Here is a 26,863-nt window from a genome sequence, read left to right on the forward strand (position 1 = left end):
ACGTTACCTCGGCTGCAGTCTGAGTCATCTAGGGGTTAAAGACATATCTGTTTCTTTGTTCAGCAGCTGACAAATATTGCACTGTTGTGGTGTGCCCTTTTCTCTCTCAAAAAGTACAAAGAGACTGTCTACCTTTATACCCCTTGTCTTTTATAATCTTCTCATATCCAGCCTCCTCCCAGAAAAGTCATAAATCAGCAGCTGCGGTGATCCAGATCTCTGCTCTCTGAGTCCGGATAAGGACCAGAAGAGCACGCGTTACACTTTCACTTGCTAGTTCGGTTATTGATTTTTAAAATTCCCCCTCTTCTTTTTTTGTTTAGCGTTACAGAGCTTCGGATGAAATGCATTTTATTTACAAGCTAGGAAGCCAGGTTTCTGCAAGAAGCCTTTTTTAAAAGCAGCATCTATCCAGCAGATCTGCAAGCAGGAAGAAAAATTCAAATATGACGTCTTAATTATTAAATAGTTTAAGTGGGAACACCGTATCTGCTGAAGAGGTGAGGCAAAGCAGTGAAGAGTGTCCAGTTGTGCATCACGGTAGCCTCAGGACTGAATTTGTGCTTCTGGTTAGCGTTTAAGGTGTGTGAGGTGTGACCGTGAGTTTAAAGCAGTAGGGATAAGGATCTTCAAGGGTGTATATGGCTGCTGGGAAATTGTGCATTTCACCTTTTCTGGTCTGAGGGCAAGTTGCTTGTGCCTGCGCAGAAGAGAAGAAGGTCTGTGGGCTGAGGAAAAGCAGATTACAGTATCATCTGCAGGTTTGTGCAGTTTTTAGCAAATTTAGATGCCATTCATTTTCTAGTCTTCACTTAGGTTTGTGACTGGATTATCAAGTATGCTTAAGTTATCAGGGCTCATTCTTATATATACAGGAATGAAGAGTGAAGACATCTAGAAGTAGCTTTTAGTAGAACCACTCCTAGGAGTCTTTAAAGGTATTTCAGGCTTCTGATCAAAACAGCGATCTCAGGGGAGCGCTTGGTTTGTTATGATCTGAGGTTATGATTGCAGCTTCACTTTGTAAAGTAAATTTTTATTCTGATATTTAAATTACTTCTATTCCAGTTTTTCCTTCTTTACGTATACATTTTTTGACCAGTAATTAGTTGGAAACACGTGCATGTCTATATTGTTTGTATAACACGCTACACTGATCAGCCACAACATTAAAACCACTCTGACAGGAGAAGTGAATAACGTTGACCATCTTGTGACAGTTCAATGTTCTGCTGGGAAACTTCTGGACCTGGCATTCATTGGTGTGGATGTTACTTAGACATGTAGCACCCACCTAGACCAGACCAGGCACCCCCACCCCATAGCAATGACACTCCTTGATGGCAGCAGCCATCCCCAGCAGGATGCAGCCTGACACAGACACACACACAAAAACACTTCAGGAACAACTAAAAAAAAAAACATGAAGAACAGCACAAGGTGTTGACCTGGCCTCCAAATTCACTAGATCCCAAACTGATCAAGTATCAGTGGGATGATCCACAGAGGCCCCTCCCCTCAAAGGCCCCGCCCCACTAACAACTTCCTGTTACCAGACACCACAGGACACCCTCAGAAGGCCCATGTCCATTCTCTGATGAGTCACCACAAGGGAGACCTGCACAACATTAGGAAGGTTGTCATAATGTTATGCCTGGTCAGTGTATAAATATAGGGTGCTATACGAACGTTTTCATTTTTCGGTTGAGGATCAAGCAAGTTACCTGTAGTCTATGGAAATCACTCCACAAGCAGAAGCTGCCTTATTAAACCTCAAGCGATGTCAGTCGTTTTGGTTGAAGGATCCCATCTCGCCGAAACGATGGGGGGAATAAGGTGCAGATCCTTCGACAGGCTGACAGGGTCCACAGAGACCAGAGCTCTGCTTCAAGGATTTGGACAAGAGCCGTCCTGTACTTGCCTTTCTCGTGCCAATTTAACATCCCTAGGTTAAAGGAGCTTTAGCCTCTGTTGTCAGCAATCTCAGTGTGGAAAAAATGAGTGGCCGCAATCTGTTTTCATTTGATCAGCAGTCCACTTTGATTAAAGTCACTTTGAACAAATTGGCATTGTAAAGTGGAGACAGATACTTGTTTCTTTGCCAGATTTTTTTTCCTCCTCTTTTCCATCATCATTTTTTTTTTTTGTGCAGAACCGCTGTGTAGTCAGTGAAGTAGAGTATATCGCACAGTGGGATCTACTTTGCTGCCTCGGCTCATCTTTAATCATGATTATGCCAGCCTGAAGACGGCAACAAGAGAAGAGTAAAGACGTATTCCAAGAGAGATTTAATGTTTAAAATTTAACTTTTTTTTATATATTATTATACGGTGAATCAGAGCGCTGCTCAGGTACGGATGGTTACTCACAGGATCCGTGTGTGTAATCAGTTTTCAGTCAGAGAAGAGAGTGTTGTGTAATTCACAACAGACACAGTAGGATGCCATAAAAGCTACCATTACTGTGTATGAGTTGCAAAGAGAGCATGAATAGAGGGGATAATGGATGTTAGCAGGAGAGGAGGAATCTGTGTGTGTGTGTGCACAAAGGCTCTGACTGATTCCTTTACCACAATTTCACCTGTACAGCAAGGTCCAAAGGATTATAACTTTTGACTAGCTGTGTGCATCATAGATCGCAAACCTAAGAGACAATTGAGAAAACAACTGGGAAACATTTGGCTTGTTTTTCTTGAAAAAGTCATTTTAATTCAGAATTTGTGCCACTCATTGACTCCGTTGACTAATTCATAAACAAACGAATTAACATAAGACAAAAAATGTGCTCCTGCACTATGCACAATGTACAAACAAAATGTAAGTCATCTGGTTTGAGTTACCTTGCCTATATAGTCACGTGAAAATATAAGAAATAGGAAGATGTTGGCCTTTTTTATTTGGGCAAATAAACACTTGATTCCCCTTGAAAGAGTTCCTACATACAAAGTTCATTCATTCATTCATTCATTTATCTTCTGTAACTGCTTGTCCTGTAAAGCAGCGATCCCCGACCCCCGGGTCCCGGACCGGTACCAGTCTGTTGGTCATTTGGTACCGGGCCACACAGAAAGAATAAATAACTTCCATTATTTCCGTTTGATTTATTATCTGAGTCTGAATGATGTTTTATTTTGAAAAATGACCGGATTCTCTCCATTACATCCGTCTGTGACTCACTCTTGACGCATGTCGAGGCCTCGAGACCGTAGATCACGCGATACGTCCCTCTAAATTTAAACCCCCAAACTAGCAAAATGAGTAAAAAACAAACGTCTTTAGAAAGTTTCTTTGCGAAGGGGAAACGGTCCAGTGAAGCGACAGAAGAGGAGGCTGCACTGCCAAAAGAAAGAAAGCTGCATTTTAACAGACAATATCAGGAATCCTACTTAAAATATGGATTTATCGCAACGGGCGATTCCCACGCACCAAGCCCGCTGTGCATAATATGTGGAGACCGGCTCTCTAATGATGGATCTCTGGTTCGCCACTTGGAGACCAAGAACCCCGCATTAAGAGACAAGCCTTTGGAGTATTTTAAAAGGAAACATTTAGTTTTTATCTGCTACACCTTTAGATTGGTCCATGAAAATATTGTCTGACATTAAACCGGTCCGTGGCGTAAAACTGGTTGGGGGCCACTGCTGTAAAGGGTCGCGGGGAGGCTGGAGCTTATCCCAGCTGTCATCAGGCGACAGGCGGGGTCCACCCTGGACAGGTCTCCAGTCTATTTCAGGGCTAACACAGAGAGACAAACAACCATTCACACTCACACCTACAGCCAATTTAGAATCACAACTGTGTGTGAGGCCATTTTCATAATTTAAATAAATTCTCAGAGCAGGTCAGTCACACAACTATGTAGTGAGTACATTAGAAACTCTGCTGTGTCATCATGTGTCTTCATATATCGTGTTTGGTCCAGACAAAGGACAGCGTCTCAGGAGAAAAAAAAAAACTCGTACCAATTCTGTGGCATGGTGGTGGAAATGGTATGGATTTGGGTTCGCTTTGCTGGCTCTGTCTGGACAGAGCAGCACACGGTCATTGATTCTACTGTGATCATAGTAATGGGAGGCCATCTGTCTGAAAGTCGAGCTGGAAATGGTCCTTCTAATAGGAGAAGGATCTGCGCATGGAGCAAATGAAGGAAACGGCTCAAAACGGAGAAAAGGAGGATTACTGTTGGACTTAAAGCAAGATGACTTTAATATAAACTCACAAACTCCAGAACGAAAGGTGCTGCACGGTTTGCAAGTAAAATCTCAAAGCAGGTGAATACCAAATCCAATAGAAGAACACAGGAACACGCAAAACATGAGGAAGCACAAGGAACTGAACGTAATATTACCAAGGGGTAACATCACAGACAATAGGACTAAGGGAAAGGCAGGGTTTTATATATATATATATACACACACACTCACACACGGTGGCAGACAAAAGACACAAGGCCAGACAGGTGAGTGTAATCACAGACAGGAAGTAAAAATAACCATGCCAATTACAGCATCGTCTCATCAGTATGGTCAAGAAAAAGACCACATTTGGATGTTGTAAGAGGATTTTAAAAGTTATTTTTGCGAGCGGAGCAACACTAGATTTCCAGGCGAAGTGAATAATTTATTTAAGAGGCCAACTTTTCCCCCGTGGTTCTGGTCATACCACCTTTTAACTGTAGGCGCTGTATATGTAGAGAGAATCATTTTTTTTTCAGCTGACAGCCTGTGTACGCTCCTTTAACACAGTTCACCCCTTGGTTGTGAGTTCTCATGGTTTCTGAGTTTGTATATTCTGAGTGGGTGCAGTCAGTGCAACAAGGAGGGGTTGACAAGAGAAATTTCAAGAAACAGCCTCCCTGGAAGAAATGCAGAGGTAGACACTTTGCAGCGAGGATGAGTAGGGAGTGAAGTCGTCTTCCTCAGCAGTTTGGAGCGTGGCATCCAGCTGAGTGGGAAGGGATATGACGAGCTAATAGGCATCAGTGACACAGGTGGGAATAATGTGTAACCTAAACTAATCTTTGGAAAATAGAATAAGAAACTTTCCACTTGAGCCTGTTTACTTGAATCCCAGTTTGTTTTTGTTTCTATTTTTCTCCACCTCATGTCACATGACACAGATATGATGGCTTCCAATCTATGTAAACAGCAGTGTTAAACAGAGATGCTCTTTTCAGTCTGAGCCGTTCAATATGTTATGCAGCGCTCATTGGAATTTGTCAGCTTCTCCCTCCGAGAATATGCAAATTCTGCTTCACTCACCTGTCCCAGCTGTCAGGAAGTTGATGCCTGCCGCAGCTCGGGTGAGCCCGGCGCTAGCGCGAGGGAGACGGGCAGACAGCTGCTGCAGAGACGCCTGAATTCAGTAACAACTTGCAGTGGTTCAGCATGACCGAGAAGTTACACGAATCATTATGAAAAGTGAAGGTATAGAGAGAGAAAATGACGTTGTTTTGTCATCATATTGAAATTTGTAGCACAGATGGGTAATCTGAATCAGTGCAGTGAGTGTAAATATTAACAGCTACTAAACAGGAAGAGGATGGACTTAGCTACACCGGTGAGTTAAATGCTGTTATGTTCACTTAATGATTGGCAGCACTCTCATTTTTGAGGTTTAATGTTTCCCATGTCAACATATAATGCTAAAATGATATAATGCTAAAATCTATCCTATGTATACAGAGTATACTTACTTGTATATTTTTGTAGATTTGTCCAAATGAAAATCTTGTATAGATCGATCTCTTCCTGAAAAATGGACATCAGTGCTATGCTTGAGCCAATATGATAGATAGATATTAAATTATGCCTTCTGTGTCAGTTTGTCCTTTATTTTATTTTATTTTTTATTTATTTTTTACATTTTTACATTTAAATCTTAGTTTTTAATGTTAATGTTATTATATATTTTTATATATATTTATTTTTATTTTTTTAATTTTTTAGTTATTTTATTTTTTTAATTTTTGATTTATTTTGATTTATTTTTCATTTTTGATTTATTTTAATTATTTTATTTTTTAATTTCATTTTTATTTTATTTTATTTTATTTTTATTATTTCCCTTGTGGATCCCAGTAAGCATCAATTTTAATTTTTTAAATTTTTTTATTTTTTAAATTTTTTTTTTTATTTTTGATTTATTTTGATTTATTTTTAATTTTTGATTTATTTTAATTATTTTAATTTTTGATTATTTTAATTTTTAATTTTAAATTTTAAATTTAATTTTAATTTTATTTTTATTATTTCCCTTGTGGATCCCAGTAAGCATCAGACTGATCCCTACAGCAGATCTAATAGTTGCACAAAAGAATGCATTTCATTGGTCAGAGGGTATTTTCATACCAGCTTTTAGAAACCTGTATTTCTAACTGTTCCTCCTTCTTCTGTGTGATTGGGGCTCTATTGACCATACTACTGTATAGCCATCGCTTGGCGGTCACTGTTGAGTTGCTGCTGCTGCTAGTTGCCAGATGAAAACACACAAAGCCATCCTTTGAGAATGAACTGCTGCTGTTGGTTTGGACTTTTTAAAATAATTGGAAGAAAGGTGAGTAAACATGAACTGTCTGAGAACACTGTCGCTGGCAAAATGCCACCCCGTCCCTCACCGAACGGAGGCCCAGCGGCGCCGCAGCACCTCCATCAATCTATATATCATCAATTATGTATTATGTTACAAACAAAAAGGTGATGAACCGAGGGAGGAGAAGAGGCGATGATGGGAAACTGAAGGGAGAGGATCTAATTAAATGGCCCTCGGCCTCTCCACTCTGTTAGCCACTAGACCGGTGTTCCCGGCGTTGCTGTTGTGTGTTGAGCTTATTAAATTTGGGTCTGTTAAGTAGTGTTTTCAGACTGGTGCACACAGTAATGAAACCCAAACAGTCCTCGTGATAAAAGCCTAAACAACAAAACAACACAACATATCGCAATTATTTTTCCTGATTGTACCCAGACACAGGGCCAAAGGATTCCCATTTATTATGCGCAAACAAGCATAAATTTGCTGTTAAAAATGTGCATTTGTAATCTGTTCTCACTGTTTAAGGACTTAATGATGTATTTTCCCTTCAAACACAATTCAGTGTACAGCAGCAGCAAAAATACCCCACCGCACGTGAGACGGTTTCTTTCGTTGCGTGCAGTTTTCTGCTCCTCCAGGTAATTGAACCAACTGAAGGTGACACAGCAGGGAAATGTTTCCTTGCAATTACGTGAGGAGCATCAGAAGGTTTTTGGCTGTCCGACTGCTTAAGCAGCTTGTGTCCGTCACAGAATCAGGAATGAGTCTTTTTTTTTCGACTACCTGTATTTCTCGCTGAACTGGAAAGTTCAGAGTCAAACACAAAAGCCTCTTCAGCAGATTATTTTGCATGTTCAGTGTTTGGCAATTGCTTTAGTAACTTTTGGTGCTTTCATTCTTGCATTAGTCGATATGCCAAAAAGATTCAATTGATTACAGGTTCAGATTTTTTGTTGTTATTGTTTAGGCCTAAAACACGACAACTCATCCATAATCCATCAAGCTAGATTGTATTTGAGTTAGTAATCCCTGCAGAAAGAAGAGAGTGGAAGAATTATTTAGAAAACATGTTTCATTGTGTCTTTGCCGAGGGCTGAAGTGTCTCATTTTTTTAAATCAAGTTATACCCGAGTTCTATGGCAGTGCTGCGGAATAATCCAACGTTATGACAACCTTCCTAATACTGCGCAGGTATCCCTTGTGGTGGCTCATCAGAGAATGGACATGGGCCTTCTGAGGGTGTCCTGTGGTGTCTGATCAACAGGATGCTGTTAGTGGGGGGGGCTTTGAGGGGAGGGGCCTCTGTGGATCATCCCACAGATACTTGATCAGTTTGGGATCTAGTGAATTTGGAGGCCAGGTCAACACCTTGTGCTGTTCTTCATGTTTTTTTTTTAGTTGTTCCTAAACTGTTTTGTGGCTGCATCCTGCTGGGGATGGCTGCTGCCATCAAGGAGTGTCATTGCTATGGGGTGGGGGTGCCTGGTCTGGTCTAGGTGGGTGCTACATGTCTAAGTAACATCCACACCAATGAATGCCAGGTCCAGAAGTTTCCCAGCAGGACACTGAATTGTCACAAGATGGTCAATGTCATTCACTTCTCCTGTGAGTGGTTTTAATGTTGTGGCTGTTCGGTGTAGTGCACTTAATGTGATGCTAAATAGTGAAAACACAAACGATAGACATGCACATGTTTCCAACTAATTACCGGTCATAAAATGTAGACGTAAAGAAGGAAAAACTGGAATAGAAGCAGAAGTATGATTTAAATATCAGAATAAAAAGTGGCATTTACTCTACAAAGGGAAGCCGCCACAATCTGCATAGATTCCATTTACATTTGCCGACTTTGCTTTCGTCAGTATTCACACATCCAGGCCTGTAACATCCACACCAATGAATGCCAGGTCCAAAAGTTTCCCAGCAGAACACTGAATTGTCACAAAGATGCTCAATGTTATTCACTTCCTCTGTCAGTGGTTTTAATGTTGTGGCTGATCGGCGTACATAAATAAGTTGACGTCAGCTTAACTGTTAAGCACTGACACAACTCCATTTGATAGTGACACCTTAAAAACCTGCAGCAAAGCACAGTTGTAGCTAAACGATCATGTTAACCTACTTACATAAATCTGCTTCCATAGCCCACTTTCTTTCTCCAAGTGTTGCCACATGCATAATTCATATCCTTCCACCAGTTTTGCAGCAGCCAAATGAACTTCCCACCGCCTCTCAGTCATGCCTAATCCTTTCTGTATCTCTCGTCAAACACGCCTGATATAATTTGCAGCCCAGCTCCATGACGATAAGTTATCTCAGTTCTCCCAGAGATATCTCTAATTGCATCATTTACGCCGTCTCCCGACAACTCGGCCACAGGGCGCACAGTGCACATTAGTGACCTGATGGCAGACCGGCCTCCATTCATTCTCAGAGAGGCCCTTTTTTTTTTTTTTTTTTTTTTTCTTGGCAGCGCTGTAGTTTCATCTTCTGAACAGCTCCCAGGAGAGGCTTTGTCTGGGCTGTTGCTGGATGGACGACGTATAGCGGCCATTAGTTTGGAGTGATTTTAATCATTTTGGCACTTTTGCTCTATTTTGCAGTACGGAGACTATGACCCTGATGTTCATAAGCCCGGCTTCTTGGCTGAGGAGGAGCTGCTACCAAAGAGGGTTCGTGACAGATGGTTTACTTATTGTCGTTAATGAGTAAAGACGAGTTTGTCTTCTTTTCCTGCTTCATGTGGGGCATTTTTAGTACGCGCTGCATCGTCTGCGTGCATTTATGAATACTAACGCCAGTCTTTCTCCGCTCCAGGTGATTAACTTGTACCAGATGACTGCAGAAATGTGGGAGGAGAGGATCACAGCGTGTTACGCAGAGCACAGGGGCAGGACGAGGTAAGAGCCGCTAAACCCAACTGGACCGCTGTGAAGTTCCACACTCCTCAGCACAAATTTCAGCTTTGGAGTTCACTTTGTTCCACAAAAAAAAAAAAAAAAAAGTTTTATGCACAGAGGCAAAAAGAGTGGTTTCTGAAGGGAACTTTTTTTTGAAGTATAAACTTTTTCTAACATTTTATGAAGAAAATGTGCCGACACCGTGCTGCTCCATTGACCACAACCTGTCAATAAAGTGTTATTTAATGCACTTCATAATCAAAGGAAATGCACCTATTATGTAGAAACCCTTCCACAGTAAAGCTGCTGTAATTGCAATTGTTGTAATACGACATGAGCATAAATATCAGTGGATAGGGAACAGTTGTGGGTGTTTTGAAGTGTCTCAAAGCTCAGTGGGTGGGGAGTTTGAGGCTGGGAAGTGACTTCTATGAGCCAGAAACCTCAGTACTTCAACAAAAATAATAACAGTGGCACTGGTGCTGATCAATAACCCTTTCAAACTAAGCAGTGGGAGGGGAGCTGGATGCAGAATAGGGAGGAGGGGCCCAGGATGGAGGCGACTGGCCTTGTGATGACACTTTGTAGTTTTGGTTGTACTTGTGCTTTTTGTGCACATAAAACGTGGGAAATAAACATGTTTCTTTATTAATGGCAAGGCTCAATCTTCCAAATATTTGATGGATTGCCAAGAAATTTAATACAAACATATACACAGATCAGGCATAACATTATGACCACATTCCTAATATTGTATAGGTCTCCCTAACAGTTTGTGACTCCTCAGAGAATGGACATGGGCCTTCTGAGGGTGTCCTGTGGTGTTTGGCAACAGAATGTTGTTAATGGGGGGGCCTTTGAGGGGAGGGGCCTCTGTGGATCATCCCACAGATACTTGATCAGTTTGGGATCTAGTGAATTTGGAGGCCAGGTCAACACCTTGTGCTGTTCTTCATGTTTTTTTGAGTTGGTCTGTGTCAGGCTGCATCCTGCTGGGGATGGCTGCTGCCATCAAGGAGTGTCATTGCTATGGGGTGGGGGTGCCTGGTCTGGTCTAGGTGGGTGCTACATGTCTAAGTAACATCCACACCAATGAATGCCAGGTCCAAAAGTTTCCCAGCAGAACACTGAATTGTCGATGGTCGATGTTATTCACTTCTCCTGTCAGTGGTTTTAATGTTGTGGCTGATCTGTGTATGTTTCCCTCAGGACGAATTCTAATAAGTTTGTGCATATGTACTTTAACAGCCCTGAATGGCATAGATTTCCAACACTACGGAGACATTTTAATGAACCAAGTATTAAGGTGTAACGTCCAGTCCCAGATTACACCACGCAGTGAAAGTTTTATGTCATCTGCATTTGGTTCACGTTCCTTTAGAACTTGATTCAACATTGATTAATAAAAAAAATGTAAAAAATTATGCCAGCACCACATTAAATGAACTGACATGTACTTTTACAGAGTGAAAAATCTGCGGCTTCCGCAGCATAAATCAAAGCGCTGAGATTTAAATTCCTCCGGATCCACTCTAAAGTCAGAATGTTCTCCGTGTCCAACCTAGTTAGGATTTGTTTACTTGGCAATAATGCTCTCTTGACTGTTCAAACTTTAATGAAGCTTAAACCATATCCCGTATCAAACAGCCAGTTATTAAAAGTTGAGGCGTCGACGTGGCCTGATTTCTCCCCCGCCATCAAAGTATGCTAATGTTCTTTTTTTTGCTGATTTGACCCTGAAATCTCAACAGATCTAGCAACATCACTGCAAGGAAAGAGATGAGGGGGAAAAAAAAGAGAGTTTGGTGTATTCGCTTTTCTCTCTCATGGTATTTAAAGTCTTGGGGGCATCAGAATAAGTCTTGTTTTCCATCAAGCGTGACCTCTAAAGCCTGTTAGGGAAGTATACTTGTGTTTTGTGTCAGTGCTGAGCTTATGTTTTCGCCCTCGCAAGAGCTATGTGGTAAAGTTTTTAATGGATCGCACACAAAAGCAGAGGAAACAAGGTCTGATCTCCTTTTTCCTCCCCACTTCTGCACCTCCTCTCCTCCCGCCCTTCCCCTTGGATCCCTCCCAATCCTCTTCTCCCTCTTGTCGTCTCTCTTTGAAACAGGGATGAAGCCGAGATGGAGTACTTAAAAATAGCTCAGGACCTGGACATGTATGGCGTCAATTACTTTTTAATCAGGGTGAGTCAATGCTTCCTTGCTATATCTATACAAAGAGAGCCAATATGGGAGATTAGGAGGTGTGACACCTTACCACGTTGTATGAAACGGCGATAACGGCGCTCTGACTCACCGGTGTGTCTCCGAAGATTAATCTATTGTTTGAAATTTGAGCATTTTTAAACAAATGTGTATATTTTGGGGTTGACAGACGTGTTTTACAGGTGAGTCGTGACAAAAAGAAACCTCTTAAGCAACGGAAATTCACTCGAGCCGTCGCTGGCCTCGATCCTTGTGTTCTCTAACAGGCTGAGACATTTTAGAATACCACCTAAAAGTCAAACCCGGCTTAAGTAATTCAGCGTGTCGTATACTCGGTATACTGGCATCCTGCAGCTCAGTTCAAACTAATAGTTTTGGCAAGCACAGCCACCACGGTGCCACCTCCTCCAATTGCAGGTACAAATAAATGCCGCCTGAAAGGTTGGCCCTCTCAGCCTCGGCAGCGTCGGGTAGCAGAATGGCTTTATTTACTCTGTTAATGTTGCTCAGAATAAAAAGGGAACAGATCTGCTGCTGGGAGTGGACGCCCTGGGTCTGCACATCTACGAGCCGGACAACAAGCTGACGCCCAAGTGCTCCTTCCCTTGGAATGAAATCCGTAACATCTCATACAGCGACAAGGAGGTAGGAGCTGAAGATGACTGAAAGTGTGTTGCTTGTCAAGTTTGGCTTTAAAATGCAAACGTTTGTTTCTTTAATGTTCAGTTTACCATCAAACCTCTGGACAAGAAAACCAACGTCTTCAAGTTCAATTCTTCTCGGCTGAGAGTCAACAAGTTGGTGAGTGTGGGTGAGATTGTCAAAGTCGTTCCGGTCGTGGCTCTTAGATGTCACTTTGTAATAGTTGTTGCTTCTCTTGTGCAGATCCTTCAGCTGTGTATTGGGAACCATGACCTGTTCATGCGCCGACGCCGCGTGGACTCGCTCGAAGTGCAGCAGATGAGGGCTCAGGCCAGAGAGGAAAGGGCCAGGAAGCAGGTACTGGTAGCGGAAACAAAGACGAGGAGAATGGGTTTGAGAAAAATCTGAAAATCTGCAAAGAAAGACGTACAAATGAATGCATATTTCCACCCGCTGCAGAAGACAAGGGTGCAAAAAGATGGCTCTGTCAAAAGAGCACAAGAGAAACCTCAAACAGTGAATTTCATTGGTCCCCATGGATCCACATGAATATGATGTTATCTCCATATGTATTAGTTATTTATTTCATGCTGAGCAGTGATTTAAAGTGCATTTCCTGTGCAAAAGCATTGTTTTTTTATGAGCTGATCAAATGTGGCTCACTTTAATCAGGTGGATTTAGATGCACCAAATATATTCCACACAGTTTCGTAGTCAAAACACCTAAAAGACGCAGTTTTTTAGTATGAATGTGATTTATTTACGTCAAAATAAGTCTTATTATAATAAATCATGATTTATCTTTTGTTGTATTATTATTATTATCACCTACATTCCCACTTTTCAAATTCATTTCTACACGTTTGTCCCACCTCGTCCCCATTTTCTTTGACCTCCCTCCAACACCTGTGTCATTCAGGTGGAGAGGCAGCGTCTGCAAAGGGAGAAGCAGCTCCGGGAGGAGGCGGAGAGAGCCAGGGACGAGCTGGAGAGGAGGCTGATTCAGCTGCAGGATGAGGCTCACATGGCCAACGAGGCACTGGTAAGATTGAGCTGGTCAGCTGCGTCTAAAATTTGTCTGGCTGTGTCACATGCAACATGTCAAAACAAAATAATTTGTCAAATTGCGCTCCTCTCAACACCCATAACATGTTCATGTTAAGAAGCGTTTACTATTTCTCTCCCTCTTCTGTTTTCTCATTCTTTGTACATATTTTCATCCGTTAATCTTTCCGTCTTTCCTCCATTTCCTGTCCCATTTTTAACTTCTAACTGTCATCCCCTACTTTTCCTCCGGCTCCCTCTTCCTCCTCTCCAGCTGCGTTCGGAGCAGACGGCGGACCTGCTGGCCGAGAAGGCCCAGATCGCCGAGGAGGAGGCCAAGCTGCTGGCCCAGAAAGCTGCCGAGGCTGAGACGGAGATGCAGCGCATCAAAGTGACCGCCATCCGCGGCCAGGAGGAGCGACGGCTCATGGAACAGAAGATGCTGGAGGCAGAGATGCTAGCCCTCAAGATGGCCGAGGAGTCGGAAAGGAGGTGGGTTTTGTGGATGATCAGTGGATGGAGTGGGCACCATCGCTCTTATGCTGTCTTAGCATCCATCCCACACACACCTTTTAGCTCTTTGCGTATCTTACTTTTAAAATCTCACTAACTTTGAAAGAGTTTTTATAGTGGAAGCTGTCTGTTTGCTCTCTGGAGCTCAGTGGTCAGTGGATAATGCTCAGAGCAAAAAGCTAAGTAAATTGCTTGGTCAAGAAAAACAAGAACTTGTTTAAAATCATTTAATTTCAAAAGCTTTGTTCATGCGTTGCAGCTGAAAAAGCAGGTTACAGCCAATTTACTGCACACAGAGGAAATGGGAGGTAAAAGCTTTTGTCTAGCCATCCTCCCCCTGGGTTTGAGGCACAGGATTTAATTTGTGCTAGTTAATTGTTAGCAGCAGTATCGATGGATTGGGGCCTCTTTTACTACACGCTGAAGCTTTACAGTGCTTGAAAGGAAAAAAAAAAAAGAATATTTGATCTGGGATTTATCTGAGCCCTGAAAAAAGCAAGTGTGCCGTTACATCCTGGAGTGGATCAAATCAACAAAATCAACATCTGCTCTTGACTTTTTTATTATTTCTTTGTAGGTCAAACGGATAAGAGATTGGGAATTGAGCGATTCTCATTCTGCCCTTTATAGAGCTTGATAGATGCCAATCAATTCATTTTCATGATAAAACCGTACACAGACACACACACACAGTGAGAATATCACTCCAGAGCCTCTCCTTCACAACTTATTAGGCAATGATTTCATCGGCACCATTAAGCCACTTGGCACTAAATGCAGTTTGTGGATGAGCACTTCTCTGCACCACAGAAAATTTAAACCTGTGGCACTCGACATGTAAATGACTACGTCCACTCAAACCCTCGAGGCGCACAGCTCCCCCACATCGACCGGGAACTGCTGAGTGTTCGGGAACACTCGGCAGAGCGCGCTTACATCTCTGTGTGGGTCATACATTGATCATGTATGTAATAACAAAGTGATATTGAGCTGAGCGCCCGATGCACTGATTGTGTCAGACAATTTTGGATTCAATTTAGATAATTCTGTTTCCTTGGAAGGAGTCTGAGCTGAATTAACATATTAAGTCTGCATCTCTCTGTGTGTGTTTGTCCCTCAGGGCGAAGGAGGCCGAGCAGCTGAAGCAGGACCTGCAGGAGGCCAGGGATTCAGAACGCAGGGCAAAGCACAAGCTGCTGGAGATTACCAGCAAGGCTGTCTATACGGTACCTGACCTGGGGCACACAAACACATGCTGGTGCTCACATACACTATATTGCCAAAAGTATTCACTCACCCATCCAAATAATTGAGTTCAGGTGTTCCAATCACTTCCATGGCCACAGGTGTATATATAAAATCAAGCACCTAGTCATGCAGACTGCTTCTACAAACGTTTGTGAAAGAATGGGTCGCTCTCAGGAGCTCAGTGTATTCCAGCGTGGTACTGTGATAGGATGCCACCTGTGCAACAAGTCCAGTTGTGAAATTTCCTTGCTACTAAATATTCCACAGTCAACTGTCAGTGGTATTATAACAAAGTGGAAGCGATTGGGAACGACAGCAGCTCAGCCACGAAGTAAAATGACAGAGCGGGGTCAGTGGATGCTGGGTCGCGTAGTGCGCAGAGGTTGCCAACCTTCTGCAGAGTCAGACGTCCAAACTTCATGTGGCCTTCAGATTAGCTCAAGAACAGTGCATGGAGAGCTTCATGGAATGGGTTTCCATGTCCGAGCAGCTGCATCCAAGCCACGTATCACCAAGTGCAATGCAAAGCGTCGGATGCAGTGGTGTAAAATAGTTTTTGCTCTTCTCTTGTTCAAGTTTGTATTCAATAAAATATGCAATTATGGCCTCATCAAAATATATATATATACTGAATTGGATTTATATGTGACAACAAAAGGTAAATACATTCATGCATAAAAGAAATATGCATAACGTAGAACTGCACATGCGGTCGGTTACACAGAAAAAAAGAGTCCTTCCCCGTTGGGAGAATGAGCTGCTGCTGCTGCTGCTGCTGCTGCTGCTGCTGCTGCTGGGATGAAATTAACAGTTTTATCTTGATTCCTAATAACACACAGTTAGTGCAGCGCTGCAAAGCCACACTAGAACAGAAGATGCTTGCATAAGACCAGGCAGCGCATAAGGCAGCCTACGCACGAGCTTCCAACATGCTAAAAACCCACACATTACACATTCATCTGCCTGCACACATGTACGCACACGCACACATCAAGATCGAGGCTAACTATAGAACACGACGCCATTATCGGCTCATGAATGGAAAAGCCTAAACTCGTCACAAAAGAACACGCGTCCACCTGAGCGTCACTACATCTGTCCCTATGAATAGTCCACACACATAAACTCACTACTACACAAGCTCACAATCCATTAGCGGGACCGGAGCGATTCTATGCTCTACCAGACCGTGTTTGAATGTGCGTTGAATTTATCCACCCTCTACTTTTGATTCCCATGTCGAGCGTTGGGGGCGGCACAGTGGTGTGGTGGTTAGCACTGATGATGCCTCACCGCAGGATAGTTCTGGGTTCTAATCCATCAGCCGACTGGGGCCTTTCTGTGTGGAGTTTGCATGTTCTCCCTGTGTCTGCGTGGGTTCTCTCCAGGTTCTCCAGCTTCCTCCCACCGTCCAAAGACTCGTTACGTTCAGTGGTGATTCTAAATTGGCCGTAGGTGTGAGTGTCTCTCTGTGTCAGCCCTGAGATAGACTGGAGACCTGTCCAGGGTGGACCCCGCCTCTCCCCCACCGCGACCATCCAGAGGACAAGTGGTTACAGAAAATGAATGAATGTTGAGCGTTGAATTTCCATTTATGTTGTGTATCGGGTCCACTTCTGAACCCGGCCGACTCCTGAGGAGGCACGTGGCCGGTGCATTTCATGCATTTACAAAGTTTCATGGTTTGTTGCCATCAAACGGGTTGAATCCTTTTACTTCTTCGTCCCTTCAAGCTGACACTGCACCACCGTGTCCGTACATTCTGCAACCATACTCTCTGGAACCAGTGTGCTATAATCTTGCCATCTATTTATGGATGTTCATTTTCTTTTCTGTATTTCTCTCGTCTCTTATTCTTAGTCCCCGGGACTGCCGTCTGACAGCATGCCTCCAGACTTGAGCTTCAGCAGGGAGAACCTCAGCTTTGACTTTAAAGACACGGACATGAAACGCCTCTCCATGGAGATCGAGAAGGAGAAGTGAGTCCTCATGCACCGCATTTTACACTTTCTGGTTCAGCTCGGGCGGATTAATTTTTCACCATCAGAGGAAATGGATTTATTCAAATGAAAATAACCCCGGAGTGGGTTCGAGAAAGATCTAAACTGATGCAGTGTTTTACTTGGAGGAACGCCGTCGTTTTAAATATGCACATTTTGATTCAGGAGTTCAGGTGAGCATTTGACCCTCGGCATTAGCTGCTACTGATGAGGCTGCCAGGCATTCTATTTCAATAACTCTCGGGGTCGGTGCTTGCAGACAGGAAAAGCTACATTTAGACAAGTTTGACCCCTGGGCGTGGAGCTGAATAAATTACCTGAGTCTTAGTTGTCATATAATTAGCTAATTAGGATTTTTAAACAAATGCGAGCGAGCAGCGGCGGTGGTGCAGACTGGTGGCTTTTGATGGAACTGAGAGAGAGGCATATTTCCAGACTTCTTGAACTTATTTTATGAAGTGCCACCTTTTTCAACATGCTACTGTAGTTCATTGTACAGAGCTCATTTATATACTTTGGAAATACAACAAACAGGATGTGGACAAACCCATGAGGATGTGTTAGGTTTCAGATTTCTTTCTCATAATTGAGTTTCCCACCAGAGGATTTTAAAAAGAGTTTTTATATTTGGAGAATTTTTACTTTCGCCTTGGAGGAGGCTTATAAGGCACTGTTAGACTTTATTATTTTATCATCAAATATCTTTGATTAATCCCATTAAAGTTCTACGTAATAACACATGCTGCATAATTATCATTCATATTCATATCATGTAAGTCCATGCCTTTGTCGCCGTTGCCCTTATTGTCACTGTATTTATTCATAATTATCCGTGGTTATAATAGCCGTGTCCCAACCTGCAATTTGTCGACTTTTAGGGTCGAGTACATGGAGAAGAGCAAGCACCTGCAGGAGCAGCTGAATGAGCTGAAGACGGAGATCGAAAGCCTGAAGCTGAAAGAGAGGGAGACTCCTCTGGATATCATTCACAACCAGAACACGGAGCAGGGAACCAGCAAGCACAGCAACTTTAAAAAGGTAGATAAGAGCTCAGCTGCTTTGAACTGACACACACTTTAAAAATATTCACTCTCCACTTATTTCTCCCAAGCCTCGTGTGTCTGCTTTTGTGCACTCGCGCAGCCTAATTTGTCAACAGGTCTTTTGCAGCAGAACAGAAATCTGATAACATCTGCAGTGTCCCTTAAGGTCACATTATTGGAAAACCAATAGAGAAGACTTCAAGGTACAAGAAGCACAGACTCGCCTGAATTCTCAAGAAATTAATGATGCGGCTATCGACACAATACAAGTGACTGCTAGCCTGTGTGTCTGTGCATGTCACTGTGTGACCTACCATTCTCCTGTAAACATGTAATATATGCCACTGGTTGAGGTGTGTTCTAGGGGTTGCACGGCAAAGTCGACTGTGATGAAAGTGAAGTGGACGCCGACTAGTCTCTGATGACGCCACTGATAAGAACCGAGTATGAAATAATGAAATCTAATACATGTGCTGAGAACACACAGCTCATGTGCTACATACTGTGAGCTGCAGATATGTATAGCCTGTATAAAAACATGCAGCACCTCAGCACCATCAGTAGCATTTAATAGTACTCCACAGTGTGTTGTTAGATGTGATAGTGTAGCAGGTATTTCTCTGCAGCTAAAGGTCTAATAACTTTATCGAATAGCTGATGTGCAGCCTCCTTCTCTCTGTTACCACAGGACGTTTGGTGAAGTTGTTAACTGACTGCTGTCCAGAGGATTTGAACCATTCCTCTGCTGGCGTTAGCGGATGTCCTGTCAGATGCATTGCAGTAGTACTTTAATAATAATAATACATTTTATTTATAGACGCCTTTCAAAGCACCCAGGGAGGGTATGATTGCAGAAAAAGGTGGGTTTTGAGATGGGATTTGAAAATAGCCAGAGTGTCAGTGTTGCGGATGTTGGGTGGAAGGGAATTCCAGAGGCGGGGGGCGGAACAGCTGAAGGCTCTGGACCCCATGGTGGTCATGCGGGCAGGAGGGATGGTGAGGCTGATGGATGATGACGATCTAAGAGTCCGGCTGGGTGTGTTGACGTGGAGAAGTTCTGTCAGATAAGGAGGGGCGATGGTGATGGTGAAACAGTTGGCTTTGGAGAGGGTGGATTTAGAACCAATGAGAAGAACCTCAGTTTTGTCACTGTTCAGTTTGAGAAAGTTGGAGGAGAACCAAGTCTTGATTTCCTGGAGGCAGTCACAGAGGGAGGTGGGAGGTGGGGTTAGAGAAAAAGGTAGAGCTGGGTGTCGTCCGCATAGCAGTGAAAGTGAATATTGTATTTATGGAATATGTGACCAAGGGGGAGGAGGTAAATGATGAAGAGGACTGGGCCGAGGACAGAACCTTGTGGTACACCAGAGGAGATGGGATGGGAGATGAGTAGTATTTTAGTATTCCAGGATTTGACATGTCACGGTCATATGGTAAATGGTAAATGGCCTTGCTTTTATATAGCGCTTTTCTACCTATTGGTACTCAAAGCGCTTTACAGTCATAGACACATCTACCCATTCGCTCACACAAGCACACACACATTCACACACCAGTGCCACGCACTGGGAGCAACTGGGGGTTCAGTGTCTTGCTCAAGGACACTTCGGCATGTGGCACATTCCGGGGATCGAACCGCTAATCCTCTGGTTCGTGGACAACCCGCTCTAGCTACTGAGCCACAGCCGTGATTGGTATGGGCTTCATCTCTAGTGAAGTATTTCCACACACTTGATGAACCGCTGCTAGTTTGCTGCAACGACCCATTGGACTCCTCACCTGTCTTCTAGGAGGCGTCCATGTTGTTATTGTCATGTGACCGGTGACTAGTCGACGTGATGCTTAACGCCGACAAACTGACTAGTCGACTAGTCTGTACAACCCATGGTGTGTTCTAATAATGATGAAGCCATGGTGGCGTTTTATTATGCCTCTTTATTAAAATAGCCACATCTAAAAATTAGTAACTCTGTGAATATACTGTTGGTAGGCGTCCAATCATCTAACAGGGAGAGAAACACACTGCTGTCTATCTGTACTGTATCTCGATTACATTTAGAAGAATTAATCTGCTTAGCAGCTGGAGTCACTTGAGTGGCTGAAGAGTAAATGAGGTCTTAATTCTCATCTTACAGTCCTTTTCTAGTACAACGCCCATGCCTCACCGTCGTATTATTTTAAGGTGGGGTATTGATTCTCAGAGCATCACTTAATAGCAGCCGCCTCCACTTGGCCCCGCGTTCGTTTTTCAACCTCGAGTTTCTTCTTTGATGGAGCCCGCTGGGGGAGAACGAGCAATCCTTCATTTTCTATTTCTGTGACCCCCTCAAAGTGCACAAGTGATTTCTCGTCTTTAAGTGCCTTAAACTGAAAAAAATAAAAAAATAAATAAAGAGAGAGGGAAATCTATATTCTTGTATGCGTCTTACATCAGCTCCCATCAGTGGCTATTTCGCCTAAGACCCACTGCTTGGTTTAGTGATGATATAAAATAATACAAAGGGTGACAGGCTCTTTCATCTTGAGGGCTAGTTTATAATTGATTGGTCAGAGGCAGGGACACGGTAGATTATATTTCCACTGTCCTCTGATGAACTGCCAGATTAGACTCATTCTCCTTTATCTTCCCACTCCAGTATCTCTTTAATTTCAATAGGAGTATCAAATAAAAAAATTCGGAGCTATGTTCCCACCTCTCCTCCGTTTTGGTTTCCAGTGTAACATTGTTAAGGGAGCATTAATTGATTTTTGCTCGGTGATTAGTCATTGGGATTGATGGGGGCAGCTCTGGCGCGCGAGAGGAGAAGGAGCTAAGTTAAAAGCGTTGGTTTTATTGAACCAGAGGCGGCCGGCATCTATCTTGTTAGTGAGGGAAGGGGCCGAGGCACATGACATTGCAGGGAGGAGGGGCGAGAGGTCGAGAGTGAGGGAACTTACTCGGCTTTGCCAAAAGAGGGGAGAAGGTTAGACAAAAAATGTCCAAAAGGAAGTTTGACTGGAGGCTGAGCCACAGAGAAGTGCCAGGAATCTACTGTGAAGCTGGTGGGAAAAAAAAAAGAGCAGAAGGAATATGGATGAAGCGCAGATCTCTAAACCAAAAGCATCAGGACCAGATGTAACCCCGGGCAGACTCCTTCTCCCCTCCGGATGATTAATGAACGCCCTCCTAACATGCTCCAGTGCCTCTCTCTGCTCTTCTACCAGGTCACAGGTTCTGCTCCGTTAGCACCGGGCCTGCCGGGAGAGCTCGTTCTCAACAACTGAATTAAAAACACACAAGCGCTGCAGTGATTCTTTGCAAAGAAAAAAATAGGAAATGCTTTCTTTATATCATAAAAAAAGTCCATCCAGACTGTGAAGTGGCACACAAAGGAGGTCAACCATCGGGGTGGCTCTCGTTGTGCTGAACAATACACAGAATGACTTCTTTTCTGCAAATGGCTGGTCGCTGTGCCATTCACAGCATAAATACCAGAAGCATTGAATGAAGAGTTAATGCTCTTTCCAGTGTAAACACACCGCCAGGCTTTCGCACACACACAAGCGTCGCTCGGGCTGCCCGTCAGCAGGGACAAAAGAAGGTGATTGGTAAACATTACGCTACAAATCCATCCCTCACCCACACATTATCTGCCTGGATTTACTTAAATCCCTCGATCTGCACGTTGCCCAGAAATAACCCGGATTTCCCAAACTGTCCGCCTTCATCCTCGGTCTAATATTTACTTTGGCAAAGTCCCTTTACCCTACAGATGTTAAAGCGAGGAGGACGTTTGCACAGCTAATGTGAAGCGGCGCTCTCTTTATGCAGCATTAGATGAGTCAATGGTTGTCTGCGCTGGAAGGGTTAAAGCCCGGCCAGTGGTCTGAATTAATCCATCACGAGCTCATTTAAACCTGGAGAGAAATCCACGATCAATGCCGGTCAGAGGAAGGACGGTAAATTGTTTAACAGTTTGTTTGTCTGTCGCGGTGCTGTGCATCTGTGACACTAATCCAGCCGTAAACCCAGACAGAGGCAGATTTTTGTTTCAGTTTATGCAAATTAAGAGTCAGTATAAGATGGATCAACGATGCTGCGCGCTTTCATGTCATCAGAGATTCATTACCAACATAATAACCTTGCGGGTTTGTTTGCAGTCAACATGACAAAGACTCTCCTCATGATCACTGGGTCTTTTGATTAATCTGGGGAAAGAAGTCAAATCACACATTCTGTTTCCACTCTAGTATTGTAGTGCCTTCATTAGAGACACGGCTGCATTAAACATGTATGTTCACAAATACAGCGACGACTGTAGTTAAACCCGTCTTTATTAAAACACAAGCTTTTCATCCTGTGTGCATTATTGTGTTCATCATGCATATAGTGCAGTTTAGTTTGAAAAAATACACAGAAATATTTAATCTCTTGCTGGCAGCAGTATATATGCACCAATCGGCCACAACATTATGACCACTGACAGGAGAAGTGAGTAACATTGACCATCTTGTGACAATTCAGTGTTCTGCTGGGAAACTTCTGGACCTGGCATTCATTGGTGTGGATGTTACTTAGACATGTAGCACCCACCTAGACCAGACCAGACACCCCCACCCCATAGCAATGACACTCCTTGATGGCAGCAGCCATCCCCAGCAGGATGCAGCCTGACACAGACACACACACAAAAACTGTTTAGGAACAACTAAAAAAAAACATGAAGAACAGCACAAGGTGTTGACCTGGCCTCCAAATTCACTAGATCCCAAACTGATCAAGTAACTGTGGGATGATCCACAGAGGCCCCTCCCCTCAAAGGCCCCCCCACTAACAACATCCTGTTGATCAGACACCACAGGACACCCTCAGAAGGCCCATGTCCATTCTCTGATGAGTCACCACAATGGAGACCTGCACAAGATTAGGAAGGTGGTCATAATGTTATGCCTGATCAGGTATAGAAGGCAGTAATTTGTAACTGACTGGCAGCATTATGTGTAATTATTGTTTACATTTTATATTTCACGGTATTACTTTTGGCACGTTACTAAATCCCAGCACCACAACAAACTCTTGTGACTCCAGGCTGCCTGAGCTTGAACCAATTCCTCCTGTTGTTTTAACACATTATTCTAAAAGCAAAGTTCTTCCAATGTGCTTTCACCCAGGAAGCTTTCTTGGTCATCCATGTGCTGGTTTCACTGTCTCTCAATTGAAATTCACGGTCTTGTGCTAGCTGCTATCGATGCATGCACTGGAAACGCACAGAAGGATTAGACTGGGTTGAAAGTATCAGGGAAAGGTCAGGTGGTTATTTTTGCTGGACCGCTCGAATGTTTCTGCTTTTATTTGCGCCGCTCACATACTGTAAGCCTCACCGTGCCTTTGCTGTCATGTCTTTCGCAGCTAACACTACAGAGCACCAAGACCCGGGTTGCCTTCTTTGAGGAACTTTAAACTACGTGCCCGTAGAGGTGGGGAACGCAAAACTGCTACGAACCTCTCGTTTCTACATTCCTGGTGAGTTGTAAAGGCTGATCACACTACAGGGCCTTACCCTCTGCTTCCTGGAGAACCCCTAAGGAACACTACGGACCAAAAAATAAATAAAAAAAATAAGCTGCATCAACTCCAGGGGCCTTGTGTACGCACAAACAAGAACACATTCCTAATGTTCCTGCACTAAATCTGAGAGTCATAAAAAAAAATGAGTGCGTGTTTACAAGGGACTGTGTGTGTGTGACATGCAGTACATTTCCCATGAATATTTTGAAGTAAACTCTGGATTTATTAATGAAAACATGAAGAAAATATATACACTGCTCCTACTCCAGTGGGTCTAATGGGACTGTGGACTTTCGAATGGTTATTAAATCATTCCCAATTGAGGTGACCTACATTATCTGATTACAGAGTAGAAATGAACCACTAATAATTTTAAAGAGAGCCAGACCTTGGATATTTAGTAGTTAGCTACATCAGTATATTGTAATCGTCTTAAGTCGAGTTCGCACAGGACTAGTTTTACCTGGGGACCTCTAGTCATTTGTAACAATAACGAAGGTCTTCTACGATCTTAATCCCGTACATTTTCTGTAACCACTTGTCCGTTGGAGCCTATCCCAGCTGTCATAGGGCGAGAGGCGGGGTCCACTCTGGACAGGTCTCCAGTCTATCACAGGGCTAACACAGAGCAGACCTAACCAGCATGTCTTTGGACGGTGGGAGGAAGCTGGAGAACCTGGAGAGAACCCATGCAGACACAGGGAGAACATGCAAACTCCACACAGAAAGGAACCAGTCGGCATTGATGGATTCAAACCATAGACTGTATATAAAAAGATGGACGGCAGAACAGCTCCTCAAAAGTGAAGCCAAAGCAAGTAGAGCTCCCCCTGGTGGCTGGCAGCAGTATAGGTCATAAGCTCCACCCCGTCCATGTTAGTGGGCGGGACTTGAGCCAAACTAAAACACTAAAATACACGTCAAATAATTTTTTTTTTTTTATCAAGGATAGTTTCCGTCATTTTAGGTAGTCCCACGGGACCGCTTTACGGAGCGGTTGGCATAGCAACTGGTAGTCGCAAACAAGTACAGTGTATAATCCACCATTTCCTTGTAACTGGTGGAGGTAGAGCAGAACGTAGTATTAATGAAACGAAAATACGAGTTAGTGTGGAGGAAGTGTGGTCGGATCCACTCTGGCTCCACTCTCGGACTGTACTGATCAGACTCTGGCTCCAAAGTCACATGATGGCGCCGCCCGTATCCCCGGGAAAATAGCGTCAGTTTGACCATTGCAAGGAAGTGGAGACACGTTGTCCATATTTATATACAGTCTATGATTAGAGCCCAGAACCTTCTTGCTGTGAGGCATCAGTGCTAACCACCACACTGCAAATTACCCTGATACACAGAGGTCCTGTGATAAAACTAATCCAGTGTAAATCGGCATCTCTGTGTTTTTTTCGTTTGTTTGTTTTTGTTTTTTTTTGTTTTTTTTTTGGGGGGGGGGTATTTTTTTAAGAGTTTTGTTTGATTCGCTGCTTTTTTCTGCCTCTTGTCTCCTGAGAACTATGAAGGATGTGTTATAAAATCAAAGTTTGGACAGATGTCAGGGTGCAAAGTCGAGACGTGGCTGAGCCATTCACAGAGTAAAGCTCAGAACCATCAGACAAACCAAGTGGATGATGAGATGGATGCGCGGCAGCAGATGTAGATGTGTTGGATCTTACCAAGTCGCGCATTAAAGTGTTCATCACATCGGTAAAGATGGAGAAGTGGCGCTGACGGGTAGTTTGCAAATTCTCCCCCAGGATCAGAACAGTCCCGTCACATCACGATTTATTAATATTATTATTAATAATCCAAATTTGCAAAGTAAGTAAAGCCGTGGAGAGGAATAAAATGTCCTCTGACATGTAGTGGAGTGAAGATGGAGAGTTTGCTTATCCCTATCTTGTGTGAATGCAGACGGGGGGGGTCATTTCTAAATCACATGGCGTGATTTAGACTTTATTATTATTATGTTAAACAGTGACAATGTGTTATATTCTGTTTTATTCTTAATGCCAGCATATTTCCACATGCTCAAGCAGCAAATACAGGTCTATAACACACATACATATATAATACAGTATATAATACATTTAAAGAGCCATTTATTAGTATTAGTGAGGGGAGTTTATGATCTAAAGGTGGATATGAAGCTGTTTCTCTGTATAATCCACCTCTCAGTTATAACAAGCAATGTGCCTTAGTCTCAGGACTAGGACACATGTAGGACATATGTTTGCGTCTCGTATACGTAGAGATGTCTCGTCCGTACCTGAAGATGAAGAAGTTATCATTCGTACCTCGTGTTTTTTTTTTTTTTAACTCAAACTGGATGAAGAAACTGTATTTTATGTTTTTTATATGAAAACAACCACTTTTTTTTAAACTGAAATGAAATTAGCATCTGTTTTGAATTAATGCGTCTCCTTGAATTAATGTGCCGTTTCCCTCTGAAAGCAATTTATTCTGGAGAATCATAATGTGAATATATTTTTCTTCCTATCTGCATTTATCAAGAACACTAAAGGAGCAGTATTTAACACTGATACGTTGGATGAAGTTACAGAACCTACATTGCTTTTTTTTTTTTTGTGTAACAGAAACGTGTTTTTGCATCATGTAAAATAAAAGAAAAGAATGTCAGGTCGGATTTTATTGTGTGTGCGTTTTTTTTTTCTTTTCATTTTCTCTCCTCCATCCAGAAATAACTTTGTGTTATTTTGGCAGACTTTGATGAATGTCAGCTTTGATATTGCCGGTGCCAAGAGCCTCCTCCACCCGACCCAAACAGACATCCAATTACACCTTTGAAATGAATCAAGTGTTACGTAAGCGCCCTCCATCTTGCGTCAGATCACATACCCCGTTTGCTTGAGTGACAAGATCTTTGTGTTTGTTTGTGCGCGTGGGCGGACGGGGCGTGCTGCGCGGCCCGTACATTCGTGATTTTTTTTTTGTTTTTAACCCTTTCGCATGTTTGGGCTCTTGACAGCTCCCTGACAAGAGAGTTCAGAGGGGCTTCTCCGCCGCTATTTCGCCCTCGAGAACGGCCACCCCATGGCTTGTCAGCGTTGCGACAGAGAGGTCGTCGAGAGGAGCTAACTCTCCGCGGAGGGGTGTCAAGGGGGGCATCAGGCAAACTGACAGATATAGCCTGCGGATTCTTGTTCATTCCTGCCTTCCCCCTGCAACGCTCT

General features: G+C 43.2%; 1 protein-coding gene across 2 annotated transcripts in view; it reads left to right on the forward strand.

Moving 5' to 3' along the window:
• nf2a (NF2, moesin-ezrin-radixin like (MERLIN) tumor suppressor a) overlaps positions 1-26,316 on the forward strand; it is a 32,242-nt gene extending 5,926 nt beyond the window's left edge. The window contains exons 5-16 of one of the 2 annotated variants that reach the window (XM_084551915.1): positions 9,134-9,202; positions 9,348-9,430; positions 11,544-11,619; positions 12,151-12,285; positions 12,367-12,441; positions 12,526-12,639; positions 13,202-13,324; positions 13,601-13,818; positions 14,960-15,065; positions 16,948-17,066; positions 17,966-18,125; positions 23,517-26,316. In XM_084551915.1, coding sequence (XP_084408041.1) covers positions 9,134-9,202; positions 9,348-9,430; positions 11,544-11,619; positions 12,151-12,285; positions 12,367-12,441; positions 12,526-12,639; positions 13,202-13,324; positions 13,601-13,818; positions 14,960-15,065; positions 16,948-17,066; positions 17,966-18,125; positions 23,517-23,567 — 1,329 coding nt within the window. In that variant the 3' untranslated portion in view covers positions 23,568-26,316. Of the gene's footprint in view, positions 1-9,133; positions 9,203-9,347; positions 9,431-11,543; positions 11,620-12,150; positions 12,286-12,366; positions 12,640-13,201; positions 13,325-13,600; positions 13,819-14,959; positions 15,066-16,947; positions 17,067-17,965; positions 18,126-23,516 lie in introns of both variants that reach the window. The other variant, XM_084551914.1, reaches the window with a different exon arrangement.
• The last annotated feature ends 547 nt before the right edge of the window (positions 26,317-26,863 follow it).

This window comes from Chelon labrosus (genome assembly GCF_963514085.1).
Source record: "Chelon labrosus genome assembly, chromosome: 9".
Classification (NCBI taxonomy): domain Eukaryota; kingdom Metazoa; phylum Chordata; class Actinopteri; order Mugiliformes; family Mugilidae; genus Chelon; species Chelon labrosus.